Source organism: Bubalus kerabau, chromosome 1 (genome assembly GCF_029407905.1).
Source record: "Bubalus kerabau isolate K-KA32 ecotype Philippines breed swamp buffalo chromosome 1, PCC_UOA_SB_1v2, whole genome shotgun sequence".
Lineage (NCBI taxonomy): Eukaryota > Metazoa > Chordata > Mammalia > Artiodactyla > Bovidae > Bubalus > Bubalus kerabau.
In genome coordinates this window covers 187630839-187646477 of record NC_073624.1, presented here as the reverse complement: position 1 = coordinate 187646477, position 15639 = coordinate 187630839, and the positions used below count along the sequence as shown (strand labels likewise).

Here is a 15639-nt window from a genome sequence, read left to right as displayed (position 1 = left end):
GGGCCCCAGGAGGGTGGGAGGCGGAGGGGGGGCTGGCTCACCTCATACTCCTGGGACAGCTTGAGGCTGTCGTTGGCCTTGAGTCGTTCTGTGTGCTCCGCCATGTCCCCGATGGGGATGGGCGGGTGGCTGAGCATGCCTGCAGGGAGAGCAGACCCGCCCATGTGGCCAGTCACTCGGGAGGGCCAGGCCGGGGAGGGGAGGGGACAGGGGGTGCTCTACGGAGTGAGTCTGCGATGGACGAGCTGCGGGTTAGAGGGGGTGGCGGGGAAGAGGAAGGTTTGGGGTGGGCCCCATGGGGGCGAGGAACCCAGGCCTGGAGGAGGGGCACTAGGTGGAGTCTCCCCCACCCTCCCCAGGCCCCCCCCCCCGACAACCAGCTGGGGAGGCAGGTGCTGGGGGAGGGTTGCCCCGCAGGACTTTAAGCTCCTAGTGCCTCGTGGCAAGAAGCAGGCAAGTGACACAGAGATGAAGAAGCAGATGTGGCTGGCTGAACCTTCTGGAATAGTGTCCCCCTGGTGAGGGCAGGAGGCTGCCCCCTTGGCGATCGAAGAGACCAAAAAGTCCTCTGCCAGGTGGAGCTGAGGGGCCGGGGAGGGGATGCACGGCGTATGTGTGTGTAGGATGATGGGGTGGGCGTGGGTGCTTCTTCCCCATCTTCAGGCCTGCCAGACTCCTCTCTCCTGGGGGCCCAGCGGCCACGCATGCACACACACACACACACACACTCACTCACTCAGCAGCTACCGGGAGGGAAACTGACAGCTGTGTGCCAGCACCCAAGCACCGGTGTTGAATCTATAGGGACTTGCCGAGTTGACTGCTGAAGAGCTGTTGTCCCGAGTCCCTGGGTGCTGCCCCAGGGCCCACGTCTAAGAGGGCTGAGGCTGGTGTCTATTTGACTGGTGGGTCCCCCTGCCTCTCGCATGTATTTTGACACACACCTGTGCCCTACATCCCTGCTCCCAGCCCCGTTCCCTCTCCTCCTGCCTCTCTCTCTTTCTCACACACACACGCAGTCACAACCTGCCACCTTAGGGCCCAGGGGACCAGACCCCTGCCCCCTTCGAGAAGCCAGCGCAGGACAGGTGGGCGGAGAGAGAGGAAGCCGGATGAAGAAACCAAGGATGAAAACAAACAGGAGCGAAAGGAAGCCAAGAACAGAGAGACACCGGAACTAACTTTCAAAGTGAAACCCCGGCTCCCTGAGGGGGCTGCTGAGGCCTGAATCTGCAGAAACAGCAAACAATAAATAAATGAAAACACGCGGGGGGAGGTGTCCCACCTCCCCCCGCCCCTCGCCGGGTGCGCGCACAGCGGTCGACGGACAGATAGATGCAAAGGGCGGAGCAACTTCAACGAGTGAGGGACCCACGGCAGCGGCTGGGTATCGCCTCAACTGGACACTGGCGAGTCCTGATTTTCAGCTATGACTTTGGCAAGATCTCAAAGCTTTTAGGTTCTTCTATCAACCTGTCATCCCCGCACCCGGCCACCCCCAACCAACCTGGCCTTGGGTCCCTTGTTGGGGGTCAGCAGAGGGGATTTTAGAGGAGAAGCGGGATGGTGAAGGAGAAACTTGGGGGCAGGAGAACAACATATGGGCCCATGCCATGAGCTGTAAGGACAGAGGCCATCAGTTAAACACATACATTTAAAATTCTCATCTGGATGGAAACAGAATTGACATAAGCTAGTCCAGAGACAGAAGAGAGAAGAAGAGACTACAAGGGATGCCATGAGACTTTTCATGATCGCCTGTGGAGGGCTGCAGCCATCAGGTAAATATAAATGATCAAAACCCTCATTTGGAGAAACATGGGACTAACGTGACACAGTCCAGAAATAGAAGAGAGAAAGAAATGTTAGGAGAAGCGTGCAAGACGATACATGAGTCCGTCAAAGCCCCCGTGGTCTCTTCTTATGGAGGACTGCAGCCATCAGTTAAATGTTTAAAAATCTCCATTTTGTTGGAAACAAAAGTTAACAGGAAGCAGTTCAGAGACAGAGAGTGAAGATCAGGGTGTAGGTAGAGAACAGCAGATGTCGCCGTGCGATGAGCTCATAAGGAGAGAACAGCAGCCCTCGGTTAAACTGCAAATCCCTTAATTTGGTTAGAAGCAGCTGGCATGAGCCCATTGAGGAGGAGGGGGGGGCATGAGGGGGGGACTGCACATGAAGACGATCAAGGGCAGGGTCCTGATTCCGTTCTCCCACCACGCATGGCAGGGGACTCAGCAGAATCCTCTTTCATCTACAGGGGACTATAATGAAACTGGGAGAGCATGACCATATGTGACCACAAAGCGGGGAGAGAGAGAGAGTGTGGTGGAAGTGGAATTTTTGCTCCTTGCTAGGGGCGCTTCCCCAGGGAGGGTGGAAAAAACCCAAACACCCACCACTGAGTGGCCTTAAGACTAGAGGTGTGAACAGAAGCAGAGCTTTTTCTGCCAGAAGGAATTGAGGACTCAGAAAATGTTTGCTTCTGTCTTTGAAGATGTCCTTTAAGCTCCTGGAGAAGACAGCAGCCACCAGTTGAATGCAGCTTCTCAAAAATCTCCCTAGATTGTAAGCACCATCAACCCCAGGACACTCCCACGCCCAGAGCCTCGTAGGAATCGGGACTGAAGAACTGCATCAGGCACAGTTCAGTGGGGGCTGGCAAGGATCTACCAAGGGGGCCGCTTCATCTCCCACTGTGCTGCCTCCCTCCCATCAGTGTGGTCCCCGGCGCCCGGGATAAGCACATACCTGGCGTTTGGAAGTTAATGCGTCTCATTTCCACGGGGTCCTTGGGGTGATGGGGGGCGAGGTCGGCGTTGTTCAGTAGGCATTTAGTGCGGGGCTCAGAGTCCTTTCGTTTGCTTTGTGCGAGCAAACAGACAGAGATGTGTGACCCAGCTGTATGTGACCTGGGTTCCCACAACCATGCACAGACACATGTGCAACGGTTGGAACAACTCGGTTCCCGCTCATCCCGTGGGCGAGGTGCCACCCCAGCCCCTGTCCTCAGCCTCCAAAGGGCAGGACCAGTTCTTACCTATCAGGCTTGCTGCTCCCGAAAGCAGATGCAGGTGAGAAGGAGGGAAAGAAGACAGGTGAGGGCAGGCTGGCCATCAAGAGCCTGTTCTATGACTGTGGATGGCTTTCTTTCCCCCTCTGAACCTTGGTCTCCAGAAATTGGGGCTAATCCTTTCCAACTTGGGTCTCAGCCTTCTAAGCTGGGACATGTCCCACGTGACTTCGTTTAACAGGACAAAAGGGAGTGCCCCCCGTCCCCCCCCCACCCCCGCCAATCTTGCACGGGACGTAACAGGAGTCAAATCACTGGCCAGGTTGGAATGCCAGCCCTGCCATTTCCTAGGCTGTGTGACTTTGATCAAGTGGCTTAACCTCTCTGAGCCCTGTTTTCCCTGTCTGGACCACAGATGGCTTCTGTGATCATTCTCAAAGACAACCTTGCCCTGGATCTTTCCAAACCTCCCACCCTTAGGAAGGCCTCCCTCCTGTCAAGTGGGGACACGAAAGGGGCTCACTTCTTGTAGAGCAAGATGGCAATCACTATGCAGATAATGAAGACCACAGCCAGCACGGGCCCGATCACCCAGATGAGCCCCTCCTCGCCGTCCACGATGGGCTGTGGGTCTGGGTTGTCCAGCTGGAAGGGGTCTGAGAAGGGGCTGGCCGCAAATGTCTGCAGAAATGGGGTGGGGGAGACTTCCATCCGTGCCCACCGCTCTCACAGTGGCCAAATGAGTCTTCCTCAAACACACATCTGTGTCCATCCCCTGCTCTAAACCCTCCTATGGCTTCCAAGAACACTGACCATAGTGGTCTGGCCCTGGCCAATCTTCACTCTTCCCCTCCTCCACTCTGTTTCAGACACTCTTAGGTCCTCTTTGTTCCTCTTGCATCCCAGACCTTTGCACGTGCAAACTCCGGGATGCCTTTTCTTTACTGAACTCCCATACATCCATCAATGCCCTCGTTCCAAAGCCCTTTCCTCTAAAAATCCTTCTGCTTGGGATTTCCTCAACCTCAAATCCTTCCTTCTGCTCAGCTCTGACCACAGGGAGCTGGGAGGATCTTCGTCTGGCTCTGAGGCCAGGGCTCTGGGGACTGAGGCCACTCCGGGCACTCTGGATGCGGGCAGACACCATTCGGGACTTACGGGCTCACTCTTCTGCAGCACAGCAAGCACAAAGAGGACATATCGGTGGCCGGGCTCCAGGGCCCTGTTGTCAAAGCCTCCATACTGCTTCTGGTCCCCAGGATGGAAGGTGTGTGGCAGCACTGAGAAGCGAGCCGCGATGTAGGGCCGGGGGACCTCCAGCTGACGCGAGTGCCTCAGGCTGCGCCTCTGCAGCCGTGCGATGTCCTGGATCAGCTGTGGGAACAGAGATGTGGGCTGTTCAGAACCCAGCTGGGAGCCACTGGGCTCCTGAAAGCTGGCACGTGTCTGGGCCCAGCCCCTTACCTCCTCCAGGTCCATATCCTCTGGGCTGCCCAGGGGGGTCAGGAACTGACCACCACGAGATTTGCGCAGCGGCACCATCACAATGAAGTAGTTCCTGGCAGGAGACGAGAATCACAGAGGGCTGTCTACAATCATGAGCAAGGGATGCTACTGGGCTGAGTGAGGGCACCACCCCTCTCTGAATCTTCCCTTCCGTTCACACCATGGGTGTATGGCCCAAGTCACGTAGGACTACAGTTTCTGATTCAAGCCTCCAGGGTTTTGATCATGTTGTACTTTTTGCCTAGAAAGCCTACCCTGGGCAATGACAGTTGACCCTTCAACAACATGGAGGTTAGGGGGTGCCAACCTCCGCTGCACAGTAGAAAATCCACATGTAAGTACAGTTGGCCTTCTGTATCCATGGTTTTCCATCTATGAATTCAACCAACTGTGGATTGTGTAGTACTGTAGTGTGGACTTGTTGAATAAAAATAATATGCATATAGGTGGACCCCTGCAATTCAAACCTGTGCTGTTCAAGAGCTAACTGTATACTTCTCAAATTCGCAAATGTCCTTCAAAACCCCAGCTTCCACACCCATGCAGTCTCGTAACTCTCCATTGCCCCCTGCTTCTCAGAGGACTCCTCTCCTTAATGTGGGACTCTTAGCCTTTGAGCTTCTCACTGCCACACCATGGGACTGAGATTGTCTGTGTCCAGCTATGTCTCCCCATCAGTCTGAGAACCAAAACTAGCAGCAGGTCAGGCCTGCCAGGGTGTGAGAGAATGCTGAGGCCACATTCAGTGGGGACATCTATGAGAGGCCCCGGACCTTCAGGGCAACCACATGAGAAGGCACCCATGTCTCTGTTTTACAGACCAGCAAGGGAAGTGGGGTACTGAGAGGTCAAGCGGCAGTCACACAGCTGACTGGGGGAGGGATGTAAAACCCTGGAGCGCGTGGGTTGAGCTTACTGGACAGGCACGGGGCTCTGGCCATCTGGCAGATACACCACGATGAAGCCATCGGAGTCGGGCTTGGGGGTCACGCTGGGCTTCGAGCTGAGCAGGTTGAAGGCGGTCCAGGCCGTGACTGTCTGCTGGAGGCCGCCCAGGCTGCTGCCGCGGTTGGTCAGCACAAAGTTGTAGAAGGTGTTGGGCTTGAGGTGAGTGATGAGCTTCTTGGTGGTGCGGCCATCCACGTCCAATGTGAGCCCATTGTATTGGATCTGTGGGGTGGGTCGGCTCAGCAGAGCTCTAGGTTGAGCCCTGGTCCTCACTGAGCCTGGATCCCAGACTTAGCCTGGACCCTATGATTTGTGACCCCAGAATGAACCTCGATCACAGCTGTAGCCCTAATTCCAAGCCTTGACCCCAAGACTCAATCTCAACCCCAGACTGAGCTCCGAACCCAGTTGATTCTCAATTCAGCCGAGTCTCAACTCAAAGTTCCAATCCTTAAAAAGTCCTGATTCCACACTTAGGCTTGACGAGAGACTGAGCCTCAAATTCTAGCTGATCCCCAGCTAAGCCCCAGTTCTGACCGAACCCTAATTCCCCCACTGAACCATGACCCCTGCTGAGTCCCAACTGTGCATCCCAATCCTGACTAAGCCCCGAACCCAGACTGAACCTCAATATCCCACCCAGTCGCCAGTCCAGTTGACCCCCTACCCTGACTCCAGATGGCACCCTCACCCTGGTCAAGCCCCGCCCCACATATACTCTAACCCCAGCTGAGCCCTGCCCCACGCACACCATAACCCCCCATCCTAGATCCAACAGGAGGCTGCGCACCTTGTATGGGGTGGGTGAGTTGTAGTTGTCTGGGAACTCCCAGCTGAGCAGCACCGATGTCTTCATGATCATCTTCACCTTGAAGTTCTTGGGTGAGACTGTGCCACACAGCAGCAGGTGGGAGAGAGCAGAGGAGAGATTCCCATGAGTGCTGGGGGGCTGGGCACAGGTACGGGGTGGGGTGGGGCGGCCCAGGCGCTCCCTGTCGTCCGCTGTGCCCGTGGCCTTACTGCCTGGCCCTGGCCCGGCCCTGCCTGGCCCTGTCCCATGTCCCTGCTGCGGGAGACGGCGCAGCTGCAGAGAGAAGGCGGAGGCAGAGGAGGGGAGGGGGGACGGGTTGGGTGGGTGGGTGGGGGGCGGTGGTGGGGGCGGCGGTGCCACCTAGGCATGTCCCACCTTTGCCAAACGCCGGAGCCTCGGGGTCCGGACTCGCCTTGAGCGTCCACGTGGAAGCAGAAAAGTGACCACTTACCTGGGCAGGGGAGAGGGAGGGGGCTGGGGTGGGGGTGGGCACAAGGCCCGGTCCGGCTCTGGTGCGGGGGTCACCGCGCGCCTACCTTGGTCCCGCAGGAACGTCCGGTAGCGGACAGGGGGGCTGTAGGGGCCGGGGCCCCGGCGCGTGTGGGCCCGCACTTGGAGGTCATAGGCCGTGTCGGGCTTGAGGCCCTGCAGCGTGAGCATGTTCTCGGCGCCCGGCTCGGCCGCCGCCGGCAGCTCGGTCTCTCGGGCGGGGCCCAGGGCGCCAGCCTCCCGCACGGCCACTGTGTACTTGATAATGGCCCCGTTGCGCTCGGCGGGCACGGGCGGCAGCCAGCGGAGCAGGACGGTGCCTGCCGTGGCATTGCCAGCTGCCTCCAGGATCTGTGGGTGGCCACGGGGTGTGTCCTCGGGGATGCTCAAGACCTCGGCCGCCTCCTCGCCCAGGCCGCCTCGGCTCCGGGCCGCCAGCCGGAACACATACGTGGCCCCCTTGTGCACGCCCGATGCGGTGTAGTGGTCCTCGGTGGGCGGGAACTCCAGCGTGGCCAGGGGGGACGAGTCCTCGCGGCCGAACTGCAGGCGATAGCCCAGCACCTCGTCCTCAGTGGCGCCGGCCGGGGGCTCCCAGCGTGCCAGCAGGCTGCCCTCAGGGGTCTGCTGCACCGACAGGGTGGGGCGGCCCAGCACTGTGGGGGGACACAGGGCAGGCATCAGGGCCACGCGATCAACCCCCAGGTCCGGAGCACAGCGTGGGGCGGCAATTTTTTGGCCACTTGTGGGATCTCAGTTCCCCAACCAGGTATTGAACTTGGGCCCTCAGCAGCGAAAGCAGAGAGTCCTAACCACCGAACCACCAGAGAAGTCCCAAGGAACTGCAGTTTTTAAAAGCCATCTTGGGAAGGCCGTGCTCAAAAGCAGAGACTTGGAGGTGAAAGAGGGAGCCACAAGGAGGTCTGGGGGGAACAGTGCTTCAGGCAGAGGGAACAGCCACTGAGGAACAGTGAGGACGCAGAGGACCCGAGAAAGGAAAATATCTGCAGAGGCCACGGCAGGCCCTCATCTATGCATCTCAAGTTAACAAGTCATTCATCTCTTGCTTCCTGCCAGCACCTCATTAGCATCAACGGAACGGAGGAGGAGTGTCTAAAACCCTGTCTCTGCCCCCATGGTTCTCACAGTTTGGGTAGTAATCAATGCATCAAAGTCCAGAGAAGTCCTGCAGTGCTGAAGCGCTACACGTGAAACCAGGTATCTCTGCTGTAGGACTTATCAGAGCCTTTAATGGAAGGTGGTATGAACAGTCACAGTGTATGCAGCAGGTTCTGCTTAGCAAGCATGACTCTAACATAACATCCCTGAGAGAGGCAGGAGAGATATGGGAAGCTTCCTGGAGGTGGTAACATGGGAGCTGGATGCTGGATGCCAAGGATACTAGGCAAGGGAAAAGCACAGTAGGGGACATGGGCCAGCAACAGTGTGAAGGCATGCTGCGTCCAACTGGGAGCCCTTGAATATCAGGGTCTGTGGTGAGAAGAAAGATGCAGGCCGTGGGGGCCCTTCTCCGTTTTGGAACACACCAAGCTTGTTCTCTCTGAGCCTTTGCCTGGGTTATGCTCTCTGCCTGCAATGCCCTCCCCTTAGGTTTTCACAGCTGCCTCTCTCCTCACTCAGCTAATCCTGGCTGGTGAAAAACCAGCCTCTCAGGACTGATAGGAGGAGCCAGAGGGGAAACTAAGGCAGGGCTGCCAGGAGAGGAGGCTTCATGGTACCATGGGGGAGATGGAGACACGACCCTGAAATGACAACCTGCTTGTGGGGATCAGAGCTGGGATGGGGGAGGCATGGGGTGCAGAGAGCAGAGCTGGTCATGATTGTTGGCTAGAAGTGGGGTGGGGCAGGTGGCTGGAGAAGGCTTCCCAAGGAGGGAGACTAATCAAAGACCTAAAGGATGTGGAGCAGACAGCCAGCTGATAACCTAAAGGGTTATCAGCACAGAGGGAACAGGAGGCAGAGGGTGAGAAGTTAGGAATTGCTTGTTTAGGGATGTCCCTGGTGATCCAGGGGCTAAGATTCTGTGCTCCCAATGCAGGGGGCCCGGGTTTGATCCCTGGTGGGGGAACTACATCCCACATGCAGCATGTAAGAGTTCACGAGCTGCAACTACGAGTTTACATGCCACAACGAAGATCCAGCACAGCCAAATAAATACATTAGAAAAAACAAAGAGTAGGGTGTTGAAGGTTCCATCTAGCTGGAGCTGAATGGGGCTGGACCGCACCAAGTCTGGGTGTCCTCTTGAACAACCCCCACACTTCGCTCTGTTCCTCTCTCCTGGCGCACCCTCCCGCCCTCCCCCGCACCACGGGCTCAAGAACTCTGCAAGGATGCTCTGAGGGCAAAGGGGTCGGTGACAGGCTTGTACCTGCTCCTTTGGTCACTACCACCTTGGGTTTGCTGCGAGCGCCATCGCCTTTCATGGTGTAGGCGGCTACCGTGATGGAATAGGCAGTCTCAGGCTGCAGGTTTGTGATGACCATCTCCTGCGGGCAGGGATGGCGATCAGTGATGCAACCTAGGCTGTCCACCCTCCTCCCCGTGCTAGGGACAAGCCAGGCGGACGCAGGGCCCAGTCTGTGGGCAGAGACGTGCACCCGAGCTCATGCCACAGACCTCAACACGTAGCATGTTCATGCTGAGATGGGCACACGTGACCTCATGACACCTGTCATGGCCCACCGGGACCAGTGCAATGCCCACCCTTCTGCCCTGGTCCCCAGCTACCACGCTTTCCCACACAGTCTGTCCTCCCCGCAGTGGCCTCCAGAGGGTGTGTGTGAGCACCTGACCACAGCCCTCCAGGACTCCCAGTTCCCTAGGGGCAAAAGCCCAAGTCCCTCCCACCGCCTGCTGCCCACAAAGCCCTGACTGAGCTGCCCTGTCCTCTCCCTCGCTCACTCTGCTCTAGTCACACGGGCCTCCTGGCTATTCCTCCTACACACCGGACACGGCCCTGCCCCGAGGCCTTTGCACTGGCTGTCCCCCCTGCCTCCACTACGTCCCTTGGAGCGCTGGAGATTCCTTACAACAGCTCTCAAAAGCCAACAGTCAGACCTTCAGAAAATCTGCAGGCCAGTTCTTAAAACACAGTGATGATGGAAAATGAATTATAGAGGCTTCCCTGTTGGCTCAGTGGTAAAGAATCTGCCTGCCAATGCAGGAGACACGGGTTCAATCCCTGGTCAGGGAAGATCCTACATGCGGTGGAGCAACTAAGTCCATGCACCACAGCTACTAAGCCTGTGCTCTAGAGCCCAGAACTACAACCGCTGAGCCCATGTGCCGCAGCTCCTGAAGCCTGAGCGCCCCAGAGCCTATGCTCTGCAACAGGAGAGGCCACTGTAACCAGAAGCCCAAGCTCACTGCAACAGGAGAAAAGCCTGCACAGCAACGAAGACCCAGCACAGCCAGAAACAACAAACTTTTTAAAAAACTATAAAACATGAAGTTATATAAATGTACGATCAAATAAATAGTAAAAACAAAGAGAGTAAATACTCAAAACCCATCCCTCCTTAATTATTTTACTGTGATAACTAATACTTATGCCTGATTCAAGGTTATTCTTTTTTTAAATTATATCTGAAATTGTAACAAGTCTGCAGCAGTATACATATTTTTATACATTTTTTTTTTTTCATTTTCTTTTCTACTATGGTCCAGGAGCCACTCAGGTAAGAGGGCTAGAGGATACCTCCAGGGTCCTCAGCTGCTGCTGCTGCTAAGTCGCTTCAGTCGTGTCCGACTCTGTGCAACCCCACAGAGGTCAGCCCACCAGGCTCCCCCGTCCCTGGGATTCTCCAGGCAAGAGTACTGGAGTGGGGTGCCACTGCCTTCTCCGGGTCCTCAGCAGGTGCCCATTTACCTGATGCAAAACCGAGGCTACAAGCTCCAAGAGGTAACGATACCACAGGATACTTAATAGTTGCCTGTGCTACACATTATGACCCTGTTGTTCACCCACATTCCATCTCTCATACCTGTGTAACAGAAATACTATACTATGATGAGCTACCGCAAACCTGGCTGGTAGCTTGAAATTGACGTGGTGCGAGTGTTTACACCATGGAGAAGGGCAAATGCCACACCAGTCAGGACTGTGTCCACCTGCCCACCTGCCTGGACAGCTGACCGTTCAAGCCTTTACACCACTGTCTACACCCCGTCCCCACCAGAGCTGTAACTAGACATGCATTTGTGCGTGTTCCAAGTAATATCCCTCTTCCCTGGACCATGACCCCCCAGGAAGGTGGGCTCAGGGCTGTCCTGGTCACCGCTGTGTCCATGGCACCTAGCACAGATCTACATTAGAGAAAGTGCTCAGTTAATCACTGCTCCTTCAGTGACTGACAGAGCACCCTGACCTCCCCCACAGGCACACGTGTGCCCATGTTTCCATACATGCACACCCACCAACACGTCAGGCATGCCTGGGAGCTGTGGGGTGGCTCCAGGAGCACAAGGAGGGGGGCCAGGATGCACGAACAGGGGGTCTCCTGCCCCTGAGCCTCAGACATTGTCCTTCCCATGGTCTTCATGGATTGGAGGGGCTAACCTGGAGCCACGTGGGAACGTCCCCCCAAAACTGGGATGGGGGGTGGGGAGTACAAGGCAGAGCCACTGGAATGGGTGAAGCTGTGTCAATCTAACATCGGGCTTGGGGCTCTCAGAAGAGCCTGTGGCCCCCATCTTAGGGGCAGAAAGACAGCCCAGAAAGAGGCAGTGATTCGCCTAGAGCCACACAGTCATCCTGACTCTGGTTCAGGGCCTCCGGAGAAAGCTTGAAGGGGTGGAAACAGTTGTTCTACAGGCCTCTTGTGCCACCTGGGGCCCAAGGACCACTCCCCCCACACCCCAGAGCCAAAATGACGGAGAGGGGCACTTTGGCCTGAGAGAAATTTCAAGGTCAGGGAAGGCTGAGCCAAGTGATAAAAGAGTCAGGCTAGGCGGGAAGGTAACTGTTCCAACTTCCCAGGCCTGGGTCCGTTAAGGGAGGCTGTAAGGTGGAGGAGGGTGGGCAACGCTGTGGAAACAGTTGCAGGGAAGATGTGTGGGAGACCACAGCGGGGAGCTAGCCTAGGGGACCGGGGTGGGGAGGCCAAAGGCCAGCGGAGTCTAGTGGTCACTCAGGTAAGAAGGCTAACGGATACCTCCGGGTCCCCAGCAGGTGTCCATTTATCTGATGCAAAACCGAGGCTGTACGTTCCAAGGCGTAAAAGGTGTGCATCGGGGACCCAGGGGAGGAGACCCTTTTACAAGGGGCGTGCAGGGAGGTGTGGACTCACAGCACGGACAGTGGCTGGGGGTGCACTACTTACATATTCAGCCGTGTCGTCCATCTCCCACTGAGCGGGGAGGAGGCGGCAGGAGAGAGAGGAGGAGGTGAGCGAGGTAGCCAGACAGAGAAAGAGAGAAGCAGCGAGAGGGCAGGAGCGCAAGGACCCTGCCCGGCCCCGCCCCGCCCCCAGGCCCCGCCCGGAGCCCCGCCCACCTGGGCGTCGGCCAGCATGATGTCCTTGATGCGCGGCGGCCCTCGGGCCTCTGCGCCCTCCATGCGCACGTAGTGGACCTGGTAGCCGCGGATCTGGCCGTGCTGGCGGCCGGGCGCTGGCGAGCGCCACAGCACGCGAATGGCCGTGGCGTTGAGCGCCTCCGCCTCCACCTTCCGTGGCGGCGCGCTGGGCACTGGCGGGAGGAGGGGAGGGGGGGCGGGCGGGGCCGTTACTGGGGTGCCCAGCTCCGCCCCGGGCAGCGCCACTGCCCGATGCCAGGGTGACGAGTGACTGCCGGTTAACCGGGCGCTCTGAGCGCTCCTTACTGGTGAGGAGGGAATACCTCCCGCACACCTCCCACAGCCCGGGGAGCGAGCCCTGATGGTGCACCCCCTTTACAGATTGGCAACTGCGGCTCCCAGAGTCTAGACCACGTGCCCAGGGCCACCAGACATGACCGGGTCCTGCATGCCCCATCCTAAGAGCTTTACCCACACTGACTCCACCCTCAGATCACTCCTGCCAGATCAGGGCTCTTGTGCTCACTTTACAGATGGGGAAACTGAGGCACAGAGAGTTGACTCCAGGATCGCAGGGTTGTTAAGAGACGATGCTGGGGTGGGAGCCCAGGCAGTTCAGCTGCAGGCTCCCTTACACTCCAGGGTGCACCCAGACCACTCCACACTGGGGCACCCTCTCAGCCAGCCCCCAAGCTCAGAGCTCTCGCCATTCACCTTGCCCCTGACCCGAAGATCTGGCATGAAGAATGGCTTCATCTCTTCCCCATGCTTAGGACAAAATGTGGGGCTGCCAACCAAACCTTCCAGGCCAATGGCCCAGAAAGCAACTGGTCTGGGTTTCCTGCAATTTTACTGGGGGAGCTGCCAGCTTCATTTCCCCCCATGAACCTCAGCGTCTACTATGTGACTAGCACCTTACAACTTTCTAGTGTGGCAGCAGTGAGGATATTTACACCACAGAAACTGGCCAGCACTGCAAATCCGTCTCCGAGCCTGGGGAGCTGGTGGTTAACCATCCTCAGCATGCCATCTCCTTACTTTCTAGGTTGGATGGCTCAGACCCAAGGAGCTCCACATCCTGGGTTATCTCAAGAGTCTGAAAACAGGGTTTCTGGGGTCCCACGGACCTCTTAATTTTCCCACCAGCGTTGCTTGCTGTTTCTTACACTCCACTGCCATGGTTTCCACCACCAGACCAAAATACAGGACACTGCCCGCTTAATGTTCCAGGCCCAAGGCTCAAAGAAAATGCAGCCCAGAAGGTCCAGTACGGAGATTTCCAAGCTCAAGGAGCCTGGGACGACTTCTTATGGAGCCCTCTCCTGCCTGTTTTGACCACCAGCCAGCCCAGTTCTCCAGGGGCGGAAGGCTCTGCAGCGGGGGGCCGGGCTGGGGCCTGGGGGTCGTGGGCCGGGGTCGGTGCTTACCGTCCTCGTCGGTGCGGACGACCACGGGCGAGCTCTCAGGCCCTGGTCCCACCTCTGTGTGAGCGACGGCCGTGATGCGGTACTCCGTCCACTTGTCCAACGCCTCCAGCAGGATCTGGGTGGTGGTCGGGGGGATGCCGTTCACCTCCTTGGGTTGCGGGTCCTCCGAGCCCAGCGGTCGGTAGCGGACGCTATAGCTCACCAGGGCCCCGTTGTGCGTGTCCGGCGGCGGCGGGCGCCAACTTACCAAAATGGCCGTGGAGCGCGTGCTGACACACTTAACATCTTGAGGGGGGGCTGACGGTTCTATTGGGGGGGGGGAGAACGTGGGGGGCGGGGAAGGGAAGCGGGATGGGCGGGGAGGGGGTGGGGAAACAAAAGATGGGAAAGAGAAAATAAAAAAGAAGATGATAACAAACAAAACAGAACCAAACCAAAGAAAAAAGTCGAACCCAAAAGAAGTGGGTGTCAACCAAAGGTGAGATGGGCGGGTGGGAGGGGCCGGGCACGGGGAGGGCTGGCCAAGAAGGCTGCGTCCAGCATACAGGGCTGTGCCTGGCACACAGTAGGTCTTAGGGAGAGGGGAACCACAGTCCCCACAGAGTACACACGTGTGCAGTGCAGTAGGCCAAGGGGAACAGCAGGGAAAGTCTTTATTTACTGGGCACCTATTATGTGCCAGGCGTGGTGACAACTGACACAGCAGTTTGCCCCATTTACTGGGCACCAACTATCTGCCGGTCACAAAATAACAGCAACTCTGTACTTATTCATTCAACACCTACTGTGTGCCAGGGAAAGCACCAGGGATGGAATGACAGAAAAGGTACTTATCTATTGAAGGCCTACTGTGTGCTGAGGACTGTGCCAGTGGAAAAACAATAAAAGCTTCATTTAGTGGGCACTTACTATGTGCCAGGCACAGTGCCAAGGGCTTTGCAGAGTAACAGTAAGAACATCTATTTACTGAGCCCCTGCTACATGCTAGGCACAATGTCAAGGGCTTTGCAGAGTTAAAAGTAAGTGTTCTTATTTACTGAACACCTACTGTATGCCAGGCACAGCACAGGGATAGAATAACAGTAAATGTATGTATCTACTCAACACCCACTGTGTGCTGAGCACTGTGACAAAGGAATAACAATAAAAGCTTCATTTACTGGGCACTCACTATGTGCCAGCTGCCATGCCAGGTGCCAAAGCTTTATAGCCCTGTTAATTCAGTCACTACTATGTCAGGGCTTCCCAGGTGGTGCCAGTGGTAGAGAACCTGCCTGCCAATACAGCAGACATGAGACGCGGGTTCTCTCCCTGGGTCGGGAGCATCCCCTGGGGGATGGCATGGCAACCCACTCCAGGATTCTTGCCGGGAAAATCCGGCAAGAGGAGCCTGGTGGGCTACAGTCCAGGGGGTCGCAAAGAGTCGAACCCGACTGAGACTTAGCACGCTCACAGTACATTCCAGGCACAGTGCCAAGGGTTTCACCAAACAAGTTAAAACATGTACTTATTGAACTCCTACTATGTGCCAAGCACCACACCAAGGGCTTTACAGAATAAAAGTGTTTATTGCACACTTGCTGTGTACCAGGTCCCGTGCCCGATGAAGAGCAAAAGCTCCACTTACTTATATGCTGGGCACAGCACCAACGATGGAATGACAGTTAACAATAGTTTACTGAACACCTACTATGTGCCCAGGGAACAGCAGTAAAAGCCCCACTTATTAGGCACCTACTATGTGCTAGGAGTGTCTCTAAAAGCTTCATAGGTTAATAATAGGAGGATCCATTTACTGAAAACCTGTACTGCCAGCAACCCTGGAGGGCACCCCAATGGTTACTCCTTGGCCTCACTTGCAAAGAAAACAATGCCTGAGTCTTCAGTACCTACTGTGTGCCAGGTA

The 15639-nt window shown here is 56.7% G+C and overlaps 1 protein-coding gene across 1 annotated transcript in view; it reads right to left on the bottom strand.

The window, feature by feature from the left end:
• The window catches only part of PTPRS (protein tyrosine phosphatase receptor type S), a 73802-nt gene that overhangs the window by 11506 nt on the left and 46657 nt on the right, over positions 1-15639 (bottom strand). Inside the window, exons 11-23 of the mRNA XM_055546782.1 lie at positions 13734-14039; positions 12286-12479; positions 9160-9277; positions 6815-7423; positions 6258-6355; positions 5436-5689; positions 4478-4571; positions 4172-4387; positions 3537-3694; positions 3041-3052; positions 2752-2864; positions 1183-1230; positions 42-139 (exon numbers count right to left, since the gene is read on the bottom strand). Coding sequence (XP_055402757.1) covers positions 42-139; positions 1183-1230; positions 2752-2864; positions 3041-3052; positions 3537-3694; positions 4172-4387; positions 4478-4571; positions 5436-5689; positions 6258-6355; positions 6815-7423; positions 9160-9277; positions 12286-12479; positions 13734-14039 — 2318 coding nt within the window. The remainder of the gene's footprint in view (positions 1-41; positions 140-1182; positions 1231-2751; positions 2865-3040; positions 3053-3536; positions 3695-4171; positions 4388-4477; positions 4572-5435; positions 5690-6257; positions 6356-6814; positions 7424-9159; positions 9278-12285; positions 12480-13733; positions 14040-15639) is intronic.